The 19553-nt window shown below is 38.6% G+C and overlaps 2 protein-coding genes and 1 long non-coding RNA gene across 3 annotated transcripts in view; all 3 read right to left on the bottom strand.

Annotated features, from left to right (window-relative positions):
• Positions 1-469: 469 nt before the first annotated feature.
• Positions 470-4809, bottom strand: LOC148906504 (uncharacterized). Its single transcript, XM_089038221.1, has 2 exons — positions 1113-4809; positions 470-999 (listed from the first exon to the last, which is right to left on the bottom strand). The coding sequence occupies exons 1-2, from the start codon at positions 4779-4781 to the stop codon at positions 715-717; spliced, it is 3954 nt and encodes a 1317-aa protein (XP_088894347.1). The 5' UTR covers positions 4782-4809; the 3' UTR covers positions 470-714.
• Positions 4810-8664: 3855 nt separating this feature from the next.
• LOC116289738 (uncharacterized) overlaps positions 8665-19553 on the bottom strand; it is a 147410-nt gene continuing 136521 nt past the window's right edge. Inside the window, exon 2 of the mRNA XM_031696681.2 lies at positions 8665-13677. Within this exon, the coding sequence (XP_031552541.1) occupies positions 10235-13675 (3441 nt within the window). The 5' untranslated portion in view covers positions 13676-13677 and the 3' untranslated portion in view covers positions 8665-10234. The remainder of the gene's footprint in view (positions 13678-19553) is intronic.
• On the bottom strand, positions 16035-17692 carry LOC148906503 (uncharacterized). Its single transcript, XR_016121429.1, has 3 exons — positions 17401-17692; positions 17032-17193; positions 16035-16203 (listed from the first exon to the last, which is right to left on the bottom strand). It is a non-coding gene; the product is annotated as an uncharacterized LOC148906503 (long non-coding RNA).

The raw sequence follows: 19553 nt of genomic DNA, 5'->3' as shown, positions 1-19553 counted from the left end.
AACTTGCTATATAAAGTAAATTGAATATATTAAATTCTTTGAAATAGTAATTTAAGCACTCAACTCCATGTACAGAGCTTCGTTTTGATCTAAGAAACGATTTACAAAGGACTGATTAGTTATATGAGGTCGGGGGGGTCTGATTTCACTCCAAAAGGGGGGAGGGGTGGGGTATTTCTTTTAAACTCGCTATATAAAGTAAATTGAATATATTAAATTCTTTGAAATAGTAATTTAAGCACTCAACTCGTGTACAGATCTTCGTTTTGATCTAAGAAACGATTTACAAAGGACTGATTAGTTATATGAGGTCGGGGGGGGGGGGGGGGGGCTGATTTCACTCCAAAAGTTTGAGGGTATTTCCTAAAACTGTCTATATAAAGTAGCAAAAATATAAATAAAAGCCATACGGTAATGATAAAGTTGATGAATAGCTCCTCATTAAAATAAACAATTTAAAAGGGATATCCATTGGTTTTGGGATGGGAGTGGAGGGGAATGTTTTTTAGAGGGGAGGGTATGAGACATTTTCTTCTTGAAATATACCTTTTCAATCTACTAATTAAGATATCTTTTCAACGCAAGATAGTTTTGGGTCTTACATATCACTCAATGTTATTTGCTGTGAAGCATTCGGGACATGCTGCATGGCTGGAGGGATATGATCTGGACCTGTTAGATCGAGAAGGAAAGCTTACCTCATCATATTACAGGTTAGCTAGTATTGGTGCACCCAGCGGAGCAATAACAAAGCTCTGTGCACGAGAGATTCGACTTCACACATTTGCATCGGTTACTGCAGCCTTTTTTGCATCCACATCTCAGCAGCTCGGCGCAGGCTTTTGACGCATCGGGCAGTGCACTCCAAACAGGATCCCAAGTCTTCTTCATGGTCCACCCCCAGCCTTCTGGCGGGGGAATGTTCTGCTGGGCCTCCATACAAGTTGTCCAAATCCCTCCCTGGTAAATAGCTCTTCGTGTGTGCTGTAACAACGCTTCCTTAATATGATTAAAAGTCAAATTAATTATTTAAGACCAAGTGATGTATTTCTCAAAAACTAATGCAGCTAGTCAGTTACGAGCAGCAAAACCTCTTGTACTTGTCTTCTTACCTGTGTTGGTGGAATATGTTCCAAGTTTCGGTTTTGCTTGGTGAACAGGTGACGCCGTGATTCATTGACACAACTGGTTGAGCTTGATTTGTCATACATGACCACAGTGAGACGTTCAAGAGTCTTGAAATGGGGTGACATTATGTCGATGGCATCAAATGGATTCTCCTTAATATGAATGAATGCATCGGTTGCTTCTTCATATGATTTCCAAGCCCCCCAAGCAGTCTGCTTCCCCCTACCAGAAAACGATGAAGTCGTATCACAGCCTGTAAAGGCATGGAAGAGTGGTAGGGCATTAGCCTTTCTCTCACCAAGCTTCTCGCAGATAGCATTAATATGGTAGCACCGATAGTACTTTCCCATGCCAAAGCCAACCCAAATATCAAGAGGGCCATAACTTCTCATCAACTGATAAAAATGTCCAGCAATGATTACGATAACATCAGTATCGACTGTGCGAATAAAAATGGATTTCTCGCCGTTTCTTAGGGCGTCCAGGATGTGTACAACTATCCTCGTGTCAGCTTCTTCCTGGTCACACACCTGCATGACACTCTCCCCACCTGACGTGACATTCACTCCTGAGGTGATATAGATCTTCTTGCCTTCATATGGGCAAACAAAGCTTCCAACTCGCTCTGACAAAAGTGCAAAGAGTTCTTCCTTATTTGTCGAATCAAGAAGAAAGTTTTTCCAGTCTCGAGGAAGTTTGGTATTCCCTCCAACTTTCTTTCTTCTGCCTTGACCTCGTTTCTCTCGTGTGGCCTCTTTTAAACTATCAGAACGGTGCTCATCCCAAACGACATCAACTCGCTTTGACGAATGAAGCTCCCGAGTTAAGAAAGGTAAAAATACTCTTTCGACATACTGTGAAAACGTAGACGCCGGCCCAGGTAGCAATGCATGGACAAGAGCAGCACCATCAAAGATTTTTGTATCATAACTGGCTGGCGGGTCTTGCTGTGATGGTACTTCAAGGCATTTTAGAAGATCTGACTTCTTGCCGAAGCGCATTTTACCAAACTGAGACAATGATGGTGGATATGGCTGGTTCTCGTGTTTGAAGAAATCTTCAAGGTCTCCATCCCGGTTCTGACTGGCAATATATAGTCGACTGAACAAGCTACAATCGCTTTTAAGTACAGACAATTCCTTCGATGTTTTGGAGGAGGTTTTTGGTTTCTGGCGCTTGAACAAAGGTAAGGAATTCTTCTTGATCGGGTCGTTTATAGACACCTTCTTCTCTACGATCACATTGTGGACATAATCTTTGTATTTCGCGGATCCGATATCTTCGATTGTGCGCACAGTTATCGCAACAGATTCGTTTGCACAGTCGCGAGAGTCTAAAGCGATAAGTTCAGGAGAATCATCGATGAAGGGATTACCCATTTCAGAGATAGTGGCAGAGAGGTTTTTCACTTGCTTTTGAAAAAGTTTCTGCGAGGAGAGGCCTTGATCATGATGGGCGTAGCTACTTTCTTCTTCATTATCATCGTAATAAGGCAGGTCTACTTCAAACTCCTTGAGAAGTCTAGCCAGCTCAGGACCTGAAACCATCCATCTGGCAAAGGCTCCAGGGTTTTCTGTCAACCCAACGGCTCCCCCAGAACCCTTAACAAGAGCATTATTTTGCTCGTGTGCTTGGTCAACTGGAATGGAAGAGAACTTCTTCGCAGTTTTCTGGATAACCCAAAACTGTGACAGCTGCTGCTTGATTTCATCTGGCAATAACTTCATATCTTGAATGAAGACGGGCACCCATCGGGAATAGTTCACATGGTCTAACGCAAAAAACCACGGGGTTAATGCCTCCAGTACTTCTACAAAAAGATCAAACTTCCTTTCGCGGTGAGCTTTTATAAACACCAGGATCTTGATTTCCAGTTGCATTATAATATCCCAGAACTGAAAGGTAGGACTCTTCTTCATCATATTGGACCTCCATGACGCAAATGAATCTTCATCATCAAAATCTTCTGCTGATCGAAATGCATCTCTCTGCAGCTTGAAAAGAGCAACCACTGTGACCTGATGAGCATGTCTCGTTCGTGCTAGGTGAGACACTTTTAAGAAGGATTCTGACGTTCCAGACGACGCAACTCCGGCTTCTGTTAGCGCACTGGTCCAACCAGACCCATCGAGTAGATCGCCGCATAGGGCCCACAGAGCCATTTCAATGTGAAGGCCGCCTAGCATTGTTACATACATATTTTCGCCATATCTGTCCGGCCATTGCCACTGAATATACTTTGAAATGGCGTAAAGTGGTTGATCAATTGTCAGTACAGGAACCTGGTCTGGATTAAGAAACGATGTTGTGTTACGCAAGAGATCCATACCATGCTTTATCATTGATACCGATGCGGCTTTTTCATTGAACATTGGTAGAAGACTAGATATAGCAGGGTGTTCTTTGCTTGACTCTATTAGCGCAGCGTGATAGCCTGACCATGATACAAAGCTACCCTTGACAAGATTGCTTTCTAAGAGAGAAATACTTTGTTCAATCCAGCACTTTTCTTGTTGAACTTCACCAATGAGGTTTCCATTGGTTTCATGTGGATTGTTATTTCTGGTGTTAAGAGTAATTTTGGAAGTATTGATATTAACTGCTGGCACCGTCGCATAGTTGTCAGGAAGTGTAAAATCTTTTTCAAGATCTTCTTCTGACAGAGATACTGCAGGTCTCGATATCCCTGGTTTACCCTCCGTTGGAAATTGAAACACGCTTAAAGCAGTGCCATGAAAAGAACCTTGCGATGTGGTCGAAGAAGGGTTGTGATCGATATTGTCAAGTGCCCCAACTGTGTAAAGTCCATGTCCATGACGTAGATTTGAGGGGCAAACAATGTTTTCAGCTCTAAACTGTCTACAAACTGATGATGCTAATCCATTTATAATCTCTGTAACCCTGTCGTAGGAAACACTTAGGCCTAATTGGTACAGGCTATCAACCAGCATTCTACTTCTGGTAAGAGTATGAATATTCAAACCCACATATATAGGGAGTGGCGGTTCTCGTGATCTGGAATGGCGTTTCTTTTTACTTGCTTGAGAGGCGCCTTTCTTGGAATTAAAAATTATCATCTGCGCAATTGTTAGACATGCTTGTGAAACATCTGAGGGTTGATCTTGGATGTTAGGCCCATTTAAGAGCAGGGATACAAAATATAACAAGTTGGGTGGTACGCTGTCAAATTGACATCCTTGCGTGAAGGTCCCTGAGAACTGAAAACCATCATTTTCAAACATTTCTCTTCTGATTAGTTTTGCCACACTCGTGAAATCCAGGGCCTCTGACTGAAAGTCTCGTGATTCTAGCTCCCTTTTCAAAAGTGATTTTAGAGCGTCACTGAAAATTAAGATAACATTTCTACCATCTGACTGCTCCTTGAGATCTTCACAAAAGTGTCCAAGAATTTGATTCTTCAGACGGGTCTTGTTTACAGTCTTGACGATGTCGAATGCCTGCAGACGCTTAACATAGAGCTGATGGAGGTCAGAAAGCTTAAAGATACGAACGCCATTTTCTGCTGAATATTCCATATATGATATCAGTTCCGAGAAGGCTCGTGCTTCAGCAATTAATTCGCTTTCACCAGAGGAATTTTCAGCAGTACCCTTTTGCAGCAGCGACCTGTATCGGTTCTTGAAAGACCTCATGCAATTTCGGTGATATTTCGCTTCGCTTGCAATCATATCTGTGCCAGCCAATTTAGATAACAGCTCGACGTCCTCAAGCTCTGTGGCCATCATTTTCACTGTCTCATCTACTGTAAAAGTCGTCACTTGATGGAGGTCTTCATTTCCATCTCCACAGAAGATACAGACATCCTTGTCACAAGCATGACGTTTTGACGCTCTTCTGTCAGTTTCGGCGCCACCATCGTCACTTTTTCTTTTCTGTGCTGACAAAGCTTTATCCAGCTTTGTTTTTGAAAACTTTAAATGACATGATTTGTGCCAACTGGCTTTGTTGTTAATAAGGCATTGGGCATTCTCATCATCGTCTTTGAATGCCAATTTTATAGGTAAGGAATTGGCTTCTCTAAACTGAGATACGGTATGCAGAAATGTTTCATATGCATTCAAAGCAGTGCCATCATGAAAGCTATTAAGAGGGCATCGTAGTGGCTCTGAAGGCCGTTTTTCTTGACATATGCAACACAATGACCAGTCCATACAGGCATGAATTGCTGGATAAAATATCAATAAATTATAATAATTCTGCTGGTTTGTCAGCATTAACTTGGAACTATTCATTTAGAGTGATTACACTAAGCTATTACACACTAATAATCAATTATTATTTAAGAGGTTAAGTGCAATCACTCTACCTTATTTAACTAGGCAAATGCAATCAGGTGCAAAAAAATATTTTCAAGTTCGTCTGCTAAAAGTAGTCTGACCAAAAAAATAATGTCAAATTCTTAAACGAGTCAACCAAAAATTATGTATCTTACCTTAGAAGTAAATAAGAGATTGTTTAATGAAAATAATGCTCTAACACGAGCAATTTTTCAAGGTTAATTTTGAAACTTTACAGTCTGTGTAGTGACGATCACGATCAGTTAAAAAGACAAAATGGCCGCCTTAGTTTGTGATTTGTAGAGAAACTCTGCTGACCAGTTTACTGCAGCTTCACATTATTTGATGAAAAATACTCATAACTTTAATTTGCAGTATAATTTTTAAGGCTTTTTTTCCAAGAAAACATTTAATAGCTTGATGTATTCTAAGAGAAATTACTGTAAAAATAAATATTCTTTAGCAGTACTTATACGAAACCCTTCCTGAAGAAACTCTCCCACCCCTTCCCCCAAAAAGCCATTACCCCTTCCCTCCCATCCCCAAACCACTGGATATCCCTTTTAAATTGTTTATTTTAATGAGGAAGACTATTCATCAACTTTATCATTACCGTATGGCTTTTATTTATATATTTACTACTTTATATAGCGAGTTTAAGAGAAATACCCCACCCCGCCCCCTTTTGGAGTGAAATCAGACCCCCCGACCTCGTTTCACTGGGCACCCCTTCTGAAATCGTTTGTTACATCAAAACGAAGTTCTTTGCCAAGTTTGGTGCTTTAGTCACCTCGGTCACGATTTTAGCATTTTTTGGGCCTAAGCAACTGGACTATTTTGTCAGATGAGGAGGAAGAGGAGAGGAGGGTTTAATAGCTATTGATAGCCAAGAAGCTAAGTTATTGATAGCCTGATAGCTAAGCTATTGATAGCCTGATAGCAGGAGGAGAGGAGGTAATCTTACATCGACCTCTCATCGACCTCTCATCGACCTCTCATCGACTCTCAATCATAGAAAAAATAAGCAAATATAAAATTATTATATAATCAGTTATTGATTTTGGTATTTCAAATGGTCTTGGCCATGGGCTTCCTGTGTTTTCAATAACTAAATCGGATAGGCTGCCTGTGGAAATACGAATTGGCCATGGGCTTTCTGTGTTTTTCAATAGGCTAAATCGGATATGGGCTTCCTGTAGATTAGTGCATTCTTAAAATTGTTTTGATGCCGTGCCTTATTTATCACGTGACAAAAAATGATTGAAGGAAAGAGATATGACAGCATTAATAAGCTTGAATGCCAAGGGAACTCAGAATCATTGTACTATGGTCCAGTATGAAATAGAACGATTGCTGTTTATATAATATAGAACAAGATAACAGGAACTAATCATTTTCAGCTGATTTTTGCATGATTAGGAAGAACTTAGTAGGTCTTATTGTTTATCGTTTATGAGTCATTAAGTGCATTGTGTTGGACACAAAAGTCAGCAAATACTCGGACCCCCTCACGCTTGACCGCTACCTTCCATTTTTGGAACGCTGGTGCATAAACGTGTTTTATCCGATTGCAAATCTTTTTTGCACATAAGTCACATAAAGATTGAATTAATGCTTGATGTAATTTTTAGTGAGATCGGACGTCATAACACGTGATTAGGATGAAATATTTGTTTTCGTTTAGAAAATAATTTTAGCCTTGCAGAGCGTTCAACACTAAAATGCTTCGTACCACATAATTATATACTAAATGCCTCCATTTGTAGGGATTTTTGAAAAAAATCATCTAGCTAATTATGAGATATTTGAGATTATTTAAATATAGTGCGTAATCTACTTCAAAACTAAACAATGGATTTGATACGGCCGAAATTAATATTTCAGAGCTATATATTCACAAAAGTCATTGCTCATTTAGTCTTACTCTGTATCTAGTTTTAGAAGGAACATTTTGAAGGTAATCGACTTATGCGACTTTGTGAAAACGTATAGTGCAGAAGACGGCTCAACATTTGATGCGCACTTTTCATCGCAGTTTTCTAGTCAATCTTACTAGATCTTCCATTATTCTAAAATTCGCTGATCATTTCTCTCAAAACTACGTCAAATACAAATTAGAACTTAAACTAATATTACACAAAATTGCAAGACTATTGAACCCATTTAAAGCGATCTGAAGCGAATGAGAAATACAGAAAACATTGATCGTTTCCCAACGATTTGATGCTCTGGGAATTCTATTGTTTGCTAATGACCATAACACTAAATTCTTTCGCACCATGCACGGTCTGATCTCGCTTGGCCGCTTTCCGATTTACTCCCGAAGCATGGTAATACACAGTTTTTTTTATTCAAACGTGGGACGTTTGTCACAACTGTGTATTGCCATTGCGTTTCTCAAAAGTAAATTTTTAGGTCTTGCTTTCTTGCTTGGTTGGTTGAGTTTTGGAGTTAAAAATTCGAAATCCCCGCGCTCTATAAATTGGATTGGTAAGCGAGAGACTTGTCCAAACTTGCCTAACAATACTCTCCCCGTCATTTTATGGTAATAAGTAATAAAGATAATGAAATCCACCGCATATGATAACGTAATGCGTGACGTATTAGAACATAATTAAATCCACCGCAAATATACTCAAATCCACCCCAAAATTAGGAAATCCACCCCGACAATCCGACCCGTGCCATCCCTACCCTACTACTATCATAAGAAGTCTGAGGCAATGCTAATAGACCTTTCGTGAATTCGCTGGAGTAACCACGAAACAATGGCTCCAAGTCGAGGTTAGACTTCATGTGTTTATTCATTCACTGTATTTTACCAAGTCCAACCTCGACATGGAACCATTGTTTCGTGGTCATTCATCATGCGCATGCATTCGGGAAAGGTCTTACTATTGGATCAATCCGTATCTAATACACATACGTTATACACCTATTTCAATAAACGTTTTCATCGCCAAAGGCAATAAGCGAAAGGAGATAGGTGACAGGCGAAAGGAGATAGGATATATGTCATTCCAAAATCCAAGAATAGCTGGAATGATTTGTGTTTCTGCTTCTTATTCTCGTCAAGAACGTGGACCTTAGTGTTGAGACTGATTCAATGTTCTTTGTATTCAACGAAACTATTTCCATGTCGGAATCACCTATCGTCTATTGCCTTTGGCGATGACAACGCGTTTATTGAAATACCGTAGGTGTATACGGCTTCCAGGCTGGATACAATATAATACAATACAATACAATAGACTTTATTAGGTTACCCGAGGGGATCTACATAACTATAAAACTATAAAAAGAGTATCAAAAATTACAATAAAATTGAAATAGAAAGATAATGAACTTCCACTGTTATCGAATATCTAATGCCTAACAATAATAATAAGGACGAACTACTATAAGATACTATAATTAATAATGAATAAAAGAAAAAAGACATAAATCTGAGAGGTATTGAAAATAATTACTTAGCCAGTTGCGCAACAACACTGTTTTAAGATTACGCTTAAAGTACGATACAGAAGGACAGTTACGTAGCTCATCAGAAAGAGAATTCTAGATGATAGCGCCACGATAGACAAACGATTGTTGCTCTAAAACTGTCCGGCACCGTTAGGAAGGTAGAGACTGTCTCTATTTCTAGTGTTGTATCTATGAATCTGTGACCTCTTAGAGAATACCTCAGTTAACTACGCTTTGAAGGCATTATATAGTTCACTTTAAATTAAGGCTTCGCCATCTCGAACAGAAACGATGACATAAGTCTTATGGATAACGCTTTATGTTCACTTCAGCTATATGGACTTTTTGTTGAGCCTGCAGTCAACAGTTATTTCCTTTTTCAAGTCATGTGAGCGAGTCTAAAGGTTTGATAAATGCAAAAGCAGTAACAGCTATCAGCTTCTCCTTATGGTCAGTAACACGACTGTCTGCTTCTCCTTATGGTCAGTAACATGACTGTCAGCTTCTCCTTATGGTCAGTAATATGGCTGTCAGCTTCTCCTTATGGTCAGTAATATGGCTGTCAGCTTCTCCTTATGGTCACTAATATGGCTGTCAGCTTCTCCTTATGGTCAGTAACATGGCTGTCAGCTTCTCCTTATGGTCAGTAACATGGCTGTCAGCTTCTCCTTATGGTCAGTAACATGGCTGTCAGCTTCTCCTTATGGTCAGTAATATGGCTGTCAGCTTCTCCTTATGGTCAGTAACATGGCTGTCAGCTTCTCCTTATGGTCAGTAACACGACTGTCAGCTTCTCCTTATGGTCAGTAACATGGCTGTCAGCTTCTCCTTATGGTCAGTAACACGACTGTCAGCTTCTCCTTATGGTCAGTAACATGGCTGTCAGCTTCTCCTTATGGTCAGTAACATGGCTGTCAGCTTCTCCTTATGGTCAGTAACATGACTGTCAGTTTCTTCTTATGGTCAGTAACATGGCTGTCAGCTTCTCCTTATGGTCAGTAACATGGCTGTCAGCAGTAACATGACTGTCAGCTTCTTCTTATGGTCAGTAACATGGCTGTCAGCAGTAACATGACTGTCAGCTTCTTCTTATGGTCAGTAACATGACTGTCACCTTCTCCTTATGGTCAGTAACATGACTGTCAGCTTCTCCTTATGGTCAGTAACATGGCTGTCAGCTTTTCCTTATGGTCAGTAACATGGCTGTCAGCTTCTCCTTATGGTCAGTAAATGGCTGTCAGCTTCTCCTTGTGGTCAGTGACATTTTCTTAAGATTCCGTTTGTAGTCACGTGTAAACTTGTCAAATTTGTTCTCAACTGAGATCCATTGAAGACGTGTGTCTTTATTGAAAAGCTTGGAGGTTTAAATTATGAAACACAAGTCTTGACACTTCATAAAAAGAATTATTGAAATGACTGCTGATCGAGTTGAAGGACTTTCCATCTTCTTCTGGCACCAGAAGGTATTGTTTGCTATTTTGGAAAGCAGGATAAGGAAGATAGATTCTGTGCTCAATCTCTTCTGTTTGGAGATTTATCACGAACATGACACTCATATCAGAGATCACGAGATATGACCTTGATACGAACAAAATATCAAGCCACGATACCGTCAATACGTCAAATGCCCAACGTTTAAACAAAGAGCCATCTGACGTGTTGACTATGAATATGGAATCCTTATAATGATATGCAAGAAGGCATCCATCTTCAGAAACATGAACCACTTCGTCTATATTAGTAATGGAATAACAGAGAAACTGACAACTGCACATCTTTTTTGCTAGTGGGTAAATGCGAATGGGCTGCTTTGTCCTGTCATAGTGATATAGGAGGATTTCTCGGTAGGTGTAGATATCGTGCGCTTTAGATTGTGTCCGAAAAACGTCAACGGACTTCCTCCAATTCATCAGCTCTACTTCATCATCTTTAGTGGTAAAGGTATTTACGTTTTCTGGCTCCTCGCGACCCCATGTTCTTGTCACCACAATATGGCCTTCGCAGCTAACGTCCATTACAGTACTATCTTCACTCACTGTAATGGTGTTATGTACGTGTCCCGTTAATCCTTCAATGACGTAAACCTTGTCATGATAACCCTTGATGACAACGAAGCAACCCTGATCGTCTTCAAACACGTGACATGTTTGTATTGCATCATGGGGAAATTCGTATTGACTGATCACTTCAAGTGTTGTTGCGTCTAATATATCAATCTTGTTCCCATTTTCTTGGACAACAACGATGAAGTTGATGTTCGGAGAGGTGGTTATGAGCCCTTCGCCAGGAAAGGATTTCCACGTGATACAGCGTCCATCAACATTGAACGTATATACTGCAGTTTCAGACAGTGAATTTGAACAAGATACGAAAACAGCTATAAACCCATCCTTACATTTAAGTAGATACTCTAGTGAACTGCGTTCGATCTTAGTCTGCAATAATCTCTTCTCATCAAAATAAGGAAAACGTGGTATTGGCGTAATTTCTACACTCAATCCCTTCGCATGTGCAGCTTGCAAAACGAATGCAAGGTAACGACCAAATAAAATGGGACGAAAAAAGCGACAAGAACGGTGGTGAGGACAACTGTTCCTAGGAAAACACCTTGACATATCTCTAAGTATTTGATGTAAAGAACTAGATATGATTTCACCGTCACTAACACAATTGGCAAAGCTGATGTTTTCAATCTTTAATGCAGTCAGGAAATAAATGTTCGAAAAGAATCCAAACATATCTTCTGTGACGACTGATGAGCGTTTATCTACAAGGTGGCAAAGAAATCTTAGACCATACTTCTCGTTGTCTGTAAGATTCAACGGCTTATCCAGATCTTTTTTTCCGTCTCGTATATCCCTCAGGACATCATTACACTGAATGGCAAGTACTTCTTCCCCGTCTTCTACACGAACACTGAATTCATGTCCTTCATCTTCTTGAAGAATCAACCAATCAAATACTGACTTGTTAAATGCTGTCACGTGATCACCCTCAACAGGAAACAACCAATGGAGTGAGTTTAACGCATCTTTTCTTTTCTTTCTCTCTTCGCGAGGGACATCATACTCACTCTTGACACGAAGAATATTGTAAAACATGTTCTTTGGCAAAGGGTTTTCGGTTGCCACAACAGCTTCAAGCATCTTGTAGAACCCTTCCTTCTCTGATATGTAAGGTAGTAATACTTCTTTAAGACGAGAGAAATAATTCTCATAAACTGATGAGATTCCATTAGGAAACAGTTGCAAAACTTTCTTTGGTGATGCAACATTTTCTGTTTCCAAATATTTAATGACAAAGGAAGCCACTAAAAACAAACCTTCTGTCATTTCCACTAGGTTTTGTAGAAGATCTGAATTATCGTCATTGTCGCATTGTGGATAGAGGGCTTTAAGCTCGAAGCTCAAAAATATTTTAAGGTCTTCCATATTAGATTCATCTTCTGGTCTTATTTCTACAGCAACAATTGAACCAAGTGTAGAGGTATTAGTTGATGGTCTACTGGTTAGAATAAATCGAAGCCATGAAGGGAAACATGGGAGTTTTTTTCTTAGTGCCTTCAGTAGTTCATCTTTTGGATCGTGTGAACACTCGTCTAAAGCATCTATAACAACAACCAAGTTAGAGTCTTTTTGTTCCACGTTACACAATGGTTCCTCTAGCAAAATGGTTAACAGCTCTTCGCAGTTCATCTCGGATATCTCCTTACCCAAATCTGTTTGCAATTTGCTTTCTAGGGCCTCTCGATAACCAGGAACAGTGTCACACATCTTCCCTGCAATGGACTGCAACATCAACCTTGGATTGTTTCTTGTGGCATTACTGAACTGAAAGAAGTGACATCCTGCAAGACATCCAAGTTCCTTGTATGTCTGACAGATCTTAGCAGCAAGAGTTGATTTGCCCATACCTGGACCAGCGGTGATCAGCATTATACACGAGTCTGGGTGGTCACTGTCAACATGGGATTTGACTTGATCTAGAATCCACTGACGGGTGTTTGGATGGTAACGCTTACATTTTTCATTTATTTCTGGTCCAAATTCAGAAGTAGCCAGCTGTTGGATCTGTTGATTCATTTGACGTGCTTCGATGCACACATTACAGACCTCTTCTAGTTTATCAGTTACAACCTCTAGCCGCGTTATGACATCCTTATCTGATATATACCAATCGTAGAGTAACTGGTTGTAGTCTTTCTCTCCCAAACGAGCAGACTTCAATGCATCAATATCCTCTTGTCTCAGTCCCAGTGACAGAAGGGCAGTTGAAATATCTTGCCAGTGTTTTTCAAAGTCAGCATCATTTATTTCAGTATTTGGTATGTGTGCTATTGTATTGTTTCTGTAGTACTTTATCCTGGCAAGGTTAGCCTCTAGTGAGTCGTCTGTTGCAGGTGGTAAGGCATCCCATCCAGTTGCTGGTGCTGTAAGTCCACAAATATTTCTTAGAAGAACAAACAGTAAAGTGATATCAAAGTCTTTAGATTGAGGGTCGCTCCCATTTGGTGGATACAGTTTGTCCCATTGTTCGTTATTCAGTACTTTCCCTTTTGGTTTATTCAGTACTTTCCCTTTTGGTTTCTTCAGCTTTTGTAGTGGTTTCTTCAGCTTTTGTAGTGTTGTCTTGTTAGCATTTAAGAAGTCTTTCAATGAAGATGGTGGATATTTCCCATCAAATACAGAACAAAGTGCTTGTGTGCCTCCATCGACTAGCAACCTACAAAGCTTGGTGTAGTTGATCTTTTCATCTGTTTCTTTGCACCAGCTTGCTGAGGCCATCACTAAGCAAGGAAATAAAAAGTAATGTTATCAATTGCCCTATATTTCACTATGACGTCACTGCTTGTTTATGTGGGGGATAGAATCCCCAAATCCAATAGAAAATTCAACAAAACTTGCTCCTAGCGAAACAGTTTAAACTTTGTGGATTGATACGGGTTTTACAACAGTTTTCGGTGAATTTGCGTTGATTTGACCCCTTCCAAAGACCATGATCCTTTGCGTTTAAACAACAGATTGTTTTGATGTGACGTCATAGTGAAATAGGGCAATTGCTTCTATGATTTCTAAATTTCGAAACTTTATTAAGCTAGGTCTAGTGTGGTGTCTTTACTTAAGCTGAATGGCAAGTATTAGTTCTATAGAAATATATGCTGATGGTGGAAAACCAAGAGCAATCAGATAGCCCTTCATTGAAGGCTGGTAATAAAGTTCATTAGATGGAATCAGTTGATTGATAACTGGAACAATAGCAATGTATTTTGCTTAAACCAATAGAAATCCAAATAGCTGAAGGAGATGGAGTTTTGGAGAAATCTCAGGGTTGCTTGGTTGGTTCTCTACTGAACTTCAAGGTTTTTTTTACTAGGTTCTCTGGCCACGTCCCTAAAAAATCAACTACCGAATACCAATTACATTATGACGGATGAATAGCTACTCTGTAGAAAAGCCAATGAATATTTATAAATATTATTTCATTAGAGACAAAAGCATTGGACGGTTTTGACAACATGTCGTCATTCTCAACAAAATTTATTTCGATAAAAAGATATAACTAGCTAAAAACTAGTGTGAGCTGCGTCGGTGTTTCTAATGAAACAGTAATGATGAAAAGGTAAATTATACACTGTGAAAAGATGAAAAAACTTACTGACGTTTTGGACGCTAGTCTTTCGTCGGAGTAAAATCCTCTTTTACCGCGACCTAACATCTATTTCACCCCGGCCTGTTCTCAGTCTGACCTCTAGCTCAGCTGGTAGAGCATCGGTAGTACAATTCCGAAGGTCGTGGGTTCGAATCCCAGCGAGGTCGGAAATTAATTTTTCCGAATTTAATTCCAAGGGCATTCGCCTGGAATAACCTCGTTCCCAAGCACTACAACTTACCTATATTATCTTCTACTATTTCATTAGTGCCACGCGGTCCACATACTTTCATCTTTGCATCATAATTACCGCGACCTAACATCTATTTCACCCCGGCCTGCTCTCAGTCTGACCTCTAGCTCAGCTGGTAGAGCATCGGTAGTACAATTCCGAAGGTCGTGGGTTCGAATCCCAGCGAGGTCGGAAATTAATTTTTCCGAATTTAATTCCAAGGGCATTCGCCTGGAATAACCTCGTTCCCAAGCACTACAACTTACCTATATTATCTTCTAACCTACAATCACCGCGTTGGGGTAGAGTCGTGAATAATTATTATTTCACTGTACAAGAACTGTACTTGTTTTCATCTTGCAAGCATATTTGAAAGTGGTTACAATCATAGAAAATTCTCTAACTGGTAAAATTTCCTTTTTTACTCATGTTTCATGGTTAGACTGACTTAATATATGAGAAAGAAAAGGCCCAATAAAGTATATATGCACTTGCCGTAAATCCTCTATTAAGCATCCCCTCTCGAATAAACCCTCCCTTTCTAATAAGTAACCCCCTTTCTAAAGAAAGAATTTTTTAAAGCCAAACCTTCCCAATTAAAGAAACGTATACTGATTAAATGTGATTTATTAAAGTCTTGATAGTTCACCAACATGTTATTTGGTGAACCACACTAATTTGGCCCTTATTTTTTGTTGCATGACATACCCACTTCAGTTTTTCCCACTCTGCACTCTAGTTCCTTGTGAATTTAACAAATCGAAGTAAGGTTTCTATGGGTCTGTACAGTAATTGAACGTGGTGAAATGACGAACCTGACAGCTTAGAGCCTACTGCATTTGGGCTAAATCAATACTTAGGTCCCCCTCTATGAGCCAATAAGCCCCTATCAAACTACCTGAAATGAATTACCCCCCCCCCCCTCCCAGCTTAATTTAATAGAGGATTTACATATGAAGTAAAAGAAATCTTTAGTTTTATTCATTTCATAACCATGATCATGAACAACCTGTGCAGAAAATTAACAGAATAGCATATAATCAAATTAATTGTATCACCATCCACGAAAAAATGTCATGAGATACCCATCTAAATTAATCCTAATGATGCTGTCATCCCAAGATTAAAAAATAAATTTGGTCAGACCTGGTCAGTTGTGGACATCTATATATTAGACTAAAAATGATAGTATATTGCAGCCTCATTTACTATAATAGTGATTGTCATAGGATTGGACCAGTACATCAATACAACAGTGCAGCTTGTCGGTTTAATTAAATTTTAATTTTAATTTAGTCTTTACAATGAAAATATAGAAAGGAACAATTCAAAACAACATCCACTCCTCGTATAGTTTGAGAAATAATTCATTCCTATCCACCTTCCTTCTTCTCAGGAGCAGCAGACTACCTTTTCATCATACACCTCTACCTATAGACAGGAACAAAGAAACTATATTGTTATTACATTTAATTATCCTTTTCCTAATTAGTATGTAAAGAAATTTCTTCCTAAAGATTATGGTTGAAGCCCCATTGAGAGGTTGGAATCCTAATAATTATAAGCTTATAACAAATTTCTCTAGAAGTTCACATCAACTGAAAATTGTTTCAACAATTTTGGAAACCATTTATTACAGACTGTAAGTAGCTAGACTATTAGCTACCTTGGGCAGATCTAAGAGCTGTGATAGTTTTTATTTCTTCCATGGTTTGTAACCCTTTAAACTTCCTCTATCTAGTACCTTATATATATCCTTTCTTATCCATGCATTCATAGCACATAGTGTAATATTAGTTATTTACATAGTGAAAGTGAAAAATCTTCAAAAAATAGTTTAAGGCCATAACTTCTGTTTTGACTTTTAGATTTTAATACAAATTAGAACTGCCTTGTCATTTCTAGAGTGTGAAAAGAACACGAGTTTACTGCATTAGCGTACAACAGTGAGCCAAGATGGCCGATTTAGGCATGACAGGTCAGCTGTTTGAAATTACTGTGTAAAGCCTGCACAATTTTTCAAGGCAAATGACTATGCCCAGTTAATTCTATAGCTTATTAGCTCTTAAATGATAACAAATAGAAATTTGGGGAAAAGCAAAAATAAATAGAAATTTTACTTTTTCTTACTCGGGGTAGCATTCACTCTAATGATATTTTAGCAATAAAAGTCTTACGAACTATGCCAGTATTTTTGGTGACAAAGATAAGCAATTTAAAAAACAACTACAATAAACAACATTGAGGTGTTCAAGCTACCTTATATAGATATTTCAACAACCAAAAACTTGAAGATCTTGGTAAACCTAAACAAGGAAAATTACCCAAGATTTGAGGATATGCTGAGGTAGCTGGAATGGTCTTAATATTTCCTTTAACACCATATGCCACACAATTTTTCAGTACAAAAAAATTGCACACCTGTAAAGATAAAAGAAAGGCCATTCTAATAGAGGTAATTTCCATCTTGGGGAATAGTAAAACTTTCGAGTAAATTGACTTTGAATTTGAGTAAAAATTAGCTTACACGCAAATTTGGCCATCAAACATCCTCCTATTTCAGACGATCAACTTTCGACTAAAAGTTATAATTCAACAAAATGAAAACATCAAAGAATAATTTCTCACCTTAAAGAAAGATTTCCTCAATTTACTGGTTAGATTTTAAATACAACAGGAACAAAGATAACCATGTCTTGAGGTTTTTCCCTTTCGGGCACATTTTGACGAGTGATTTATCTCCAAATAAAAGGACGATGTACTTGTTGATATGCTCATGTGCTAGTCCTTCGTCTCTAGTTTTGATCCTCTTTGAAGCCCTTCCATCGAATGCCTCTAAATTCTGAGAACGTTGATCAGAAAACCCACAGACTGTGCATTACAAACAAAATGGCGGCTGAAATTCTTTTGTTTTCTATTAACGCGCGCATGCGGCAGTACAAATTGCCTATATGCTTATTAAAGCTAGTTATGCTTTCTGCCATTCACCCTGAATAATCTTGATTTATTTAGTTAATATTTAACAATCTAAGACCTGTAGCTCTTATGGTCTATGAGTCAATACCCCATGAGGTCAAAGGCCATGAGGGCGAGAGGTCTTATTGTTTTTATATAAACCTACTAATTGTTCCACAAAATACAAACAATTTTGAAATTAGGTTAAAATAACTGTTCAGTAATTTATTTTTCAAATTGTTTTGTTTCTTCAAAGTCGGTACTTTTCACTAATAGTGTTCTATCACTAATATACCACTAGTAGCTCAGCCAATCAGAGAGCAGGATTCGTGATAGACCATTAGTAGGTTTATGCTAAATGATCATTGAATTTGATATTGATATATTTTGGATATATGTATATACATCTTTTATTCAATTTCTATATTGTGTAGCTCCAGAAATTTAATCCATACCTCCTCCAAGGAGGGATTTTTTAAAGACCCCCCTTACCCAGAAATTCCATTTTTTTTCTTTACAAACTCCATAATTTTGTTCTTTCTCTGAACCCCACCCCCAGTAAATTCCCATTCCTCTGTTGGGTGGTGGGGTGGAGTATGGATAATTTCTGGAACTACACATTCATAATTTTTTTTTCATATTTACAGTAATAAAAAATACTTAGATTTTTTAACATTTTAGGGTGGAATATGAGGGGATATTTATTTTGAGTCTGCTGTTTAATGGAATGGGGTACCAATTAAAAGATGAAAATGATGCCCACTCGTTTTCCACCCTAAAATGTCTAATAAGTTATCAGGGTAGCATGGGTGGTGTTCGCGGCTAACGTGTCGTCTTTTACCACTGTAAGTCCAACGGGTTGGGTCGCTGGTTCGGGGGCCCTGCGGTCGCCACATGTGAATTGAGTTTGTTGATGTGTTTTTTTCTCATATGCTACTAGGATTTTCTCCAGGTTCTCTGGTTTCCTCCCTCCATAAAAATCAACATGTGAGTTGAGTGTTGTACGTAGTAAATATAGACTGTAGTGGTAGTAGTGCATGTGGAGGGAACCTCACAGAAGAGCCCCGTATGGGGAGTGATGGTTGTATAATATACTATTTTATCATTATCATACTATTATTATTATTATTATCATTATTATTATTAATTAACTGAGAAGAACTGAGCTCACTTTTTCCCAAAAAGAAGGCTTCAAAAAAACATTTTTAAAAATGGTTTTCAAATTTATTTTTTTACTGTACAACATAACTTAGTAGTAGCTCCAGCTTTCTCCTGCGTAATTTGTACTCTAATATTAATAGTTTGATATAATTATAATAACATGAAATATTCCATGAGTCACTTTTATTTTCTATGTAAGTGTGTATGCAAAGAAAATACAAGTGACAAGTGGGATATTCCATGGTGTGCCCACAAGAAAGCATGTATAACTATTATATATACAAGTGACAAGTGGGACTAGTCCATGGTGGTCCAAGGAAAACATTGAGAAATATTCAATATTACAAGTGACAAGTGGGAGAGTCCAATGGCCTCTGTGTGACAAGAAAGCATTGTACAAAAACATTATATATACAAGTGACAAGTGGGGATTATCATGGTGGGTCCCGAGAAAAGCATTGTCTGACTATATAGTACAAGTGAACAAGTGGGATATTCCATGGTGGCCACAGAAAGCATGATAACTAATTATATACTATTATTACTATTATATTATTATTAAGTGCCAAGTGGGAATTCCATGGCTGTGTCACGAGAAAGGCCTGTAGAACTATTATGTACAAGTCACAAGGGGGACGAGCGAAACGTAGGCCTGGCGGAAAAAC

This window comes from Actinia tenebrosa, unplaced genomic scaffold (assembly GCF_029948245.1).
Source record: "Actinia tenebrosa isolate PJP-AT-01 unplaced genomic scaffold, QUT_ActTen_1.0 PGA_scaffold5__44_contigs__length_20552954, whole genome shotgun sequence".
NCBI lineage: Eukaryota > Metazoa > Cnidaria > Anthozoa > Actiniaria > Actiniidae > Actinia > Actinia tenebrosa.
This window is presented reverse-complemented; position numbering and strand designations above follow the sequence as displayed.

What these genes read in the sequence shown, in the direction of transcription:
- LOC148906504 (XM_089038221.1), bottom strand. Translation starts at nt 4,781, where the DNA reads ATGAGGTCTTTCAAGAACCGATACAGGTCGCTGCTGCAAAAGGGTACT. An exon ending in AACATATTCCACCAACACAG is followed by an intron (nt 1,000 to 1,112) that starts GTAAGAAGACAA and finishes AATCATATTAAG; the next exon opens with GAAGCGTTGTTACAGCACAC.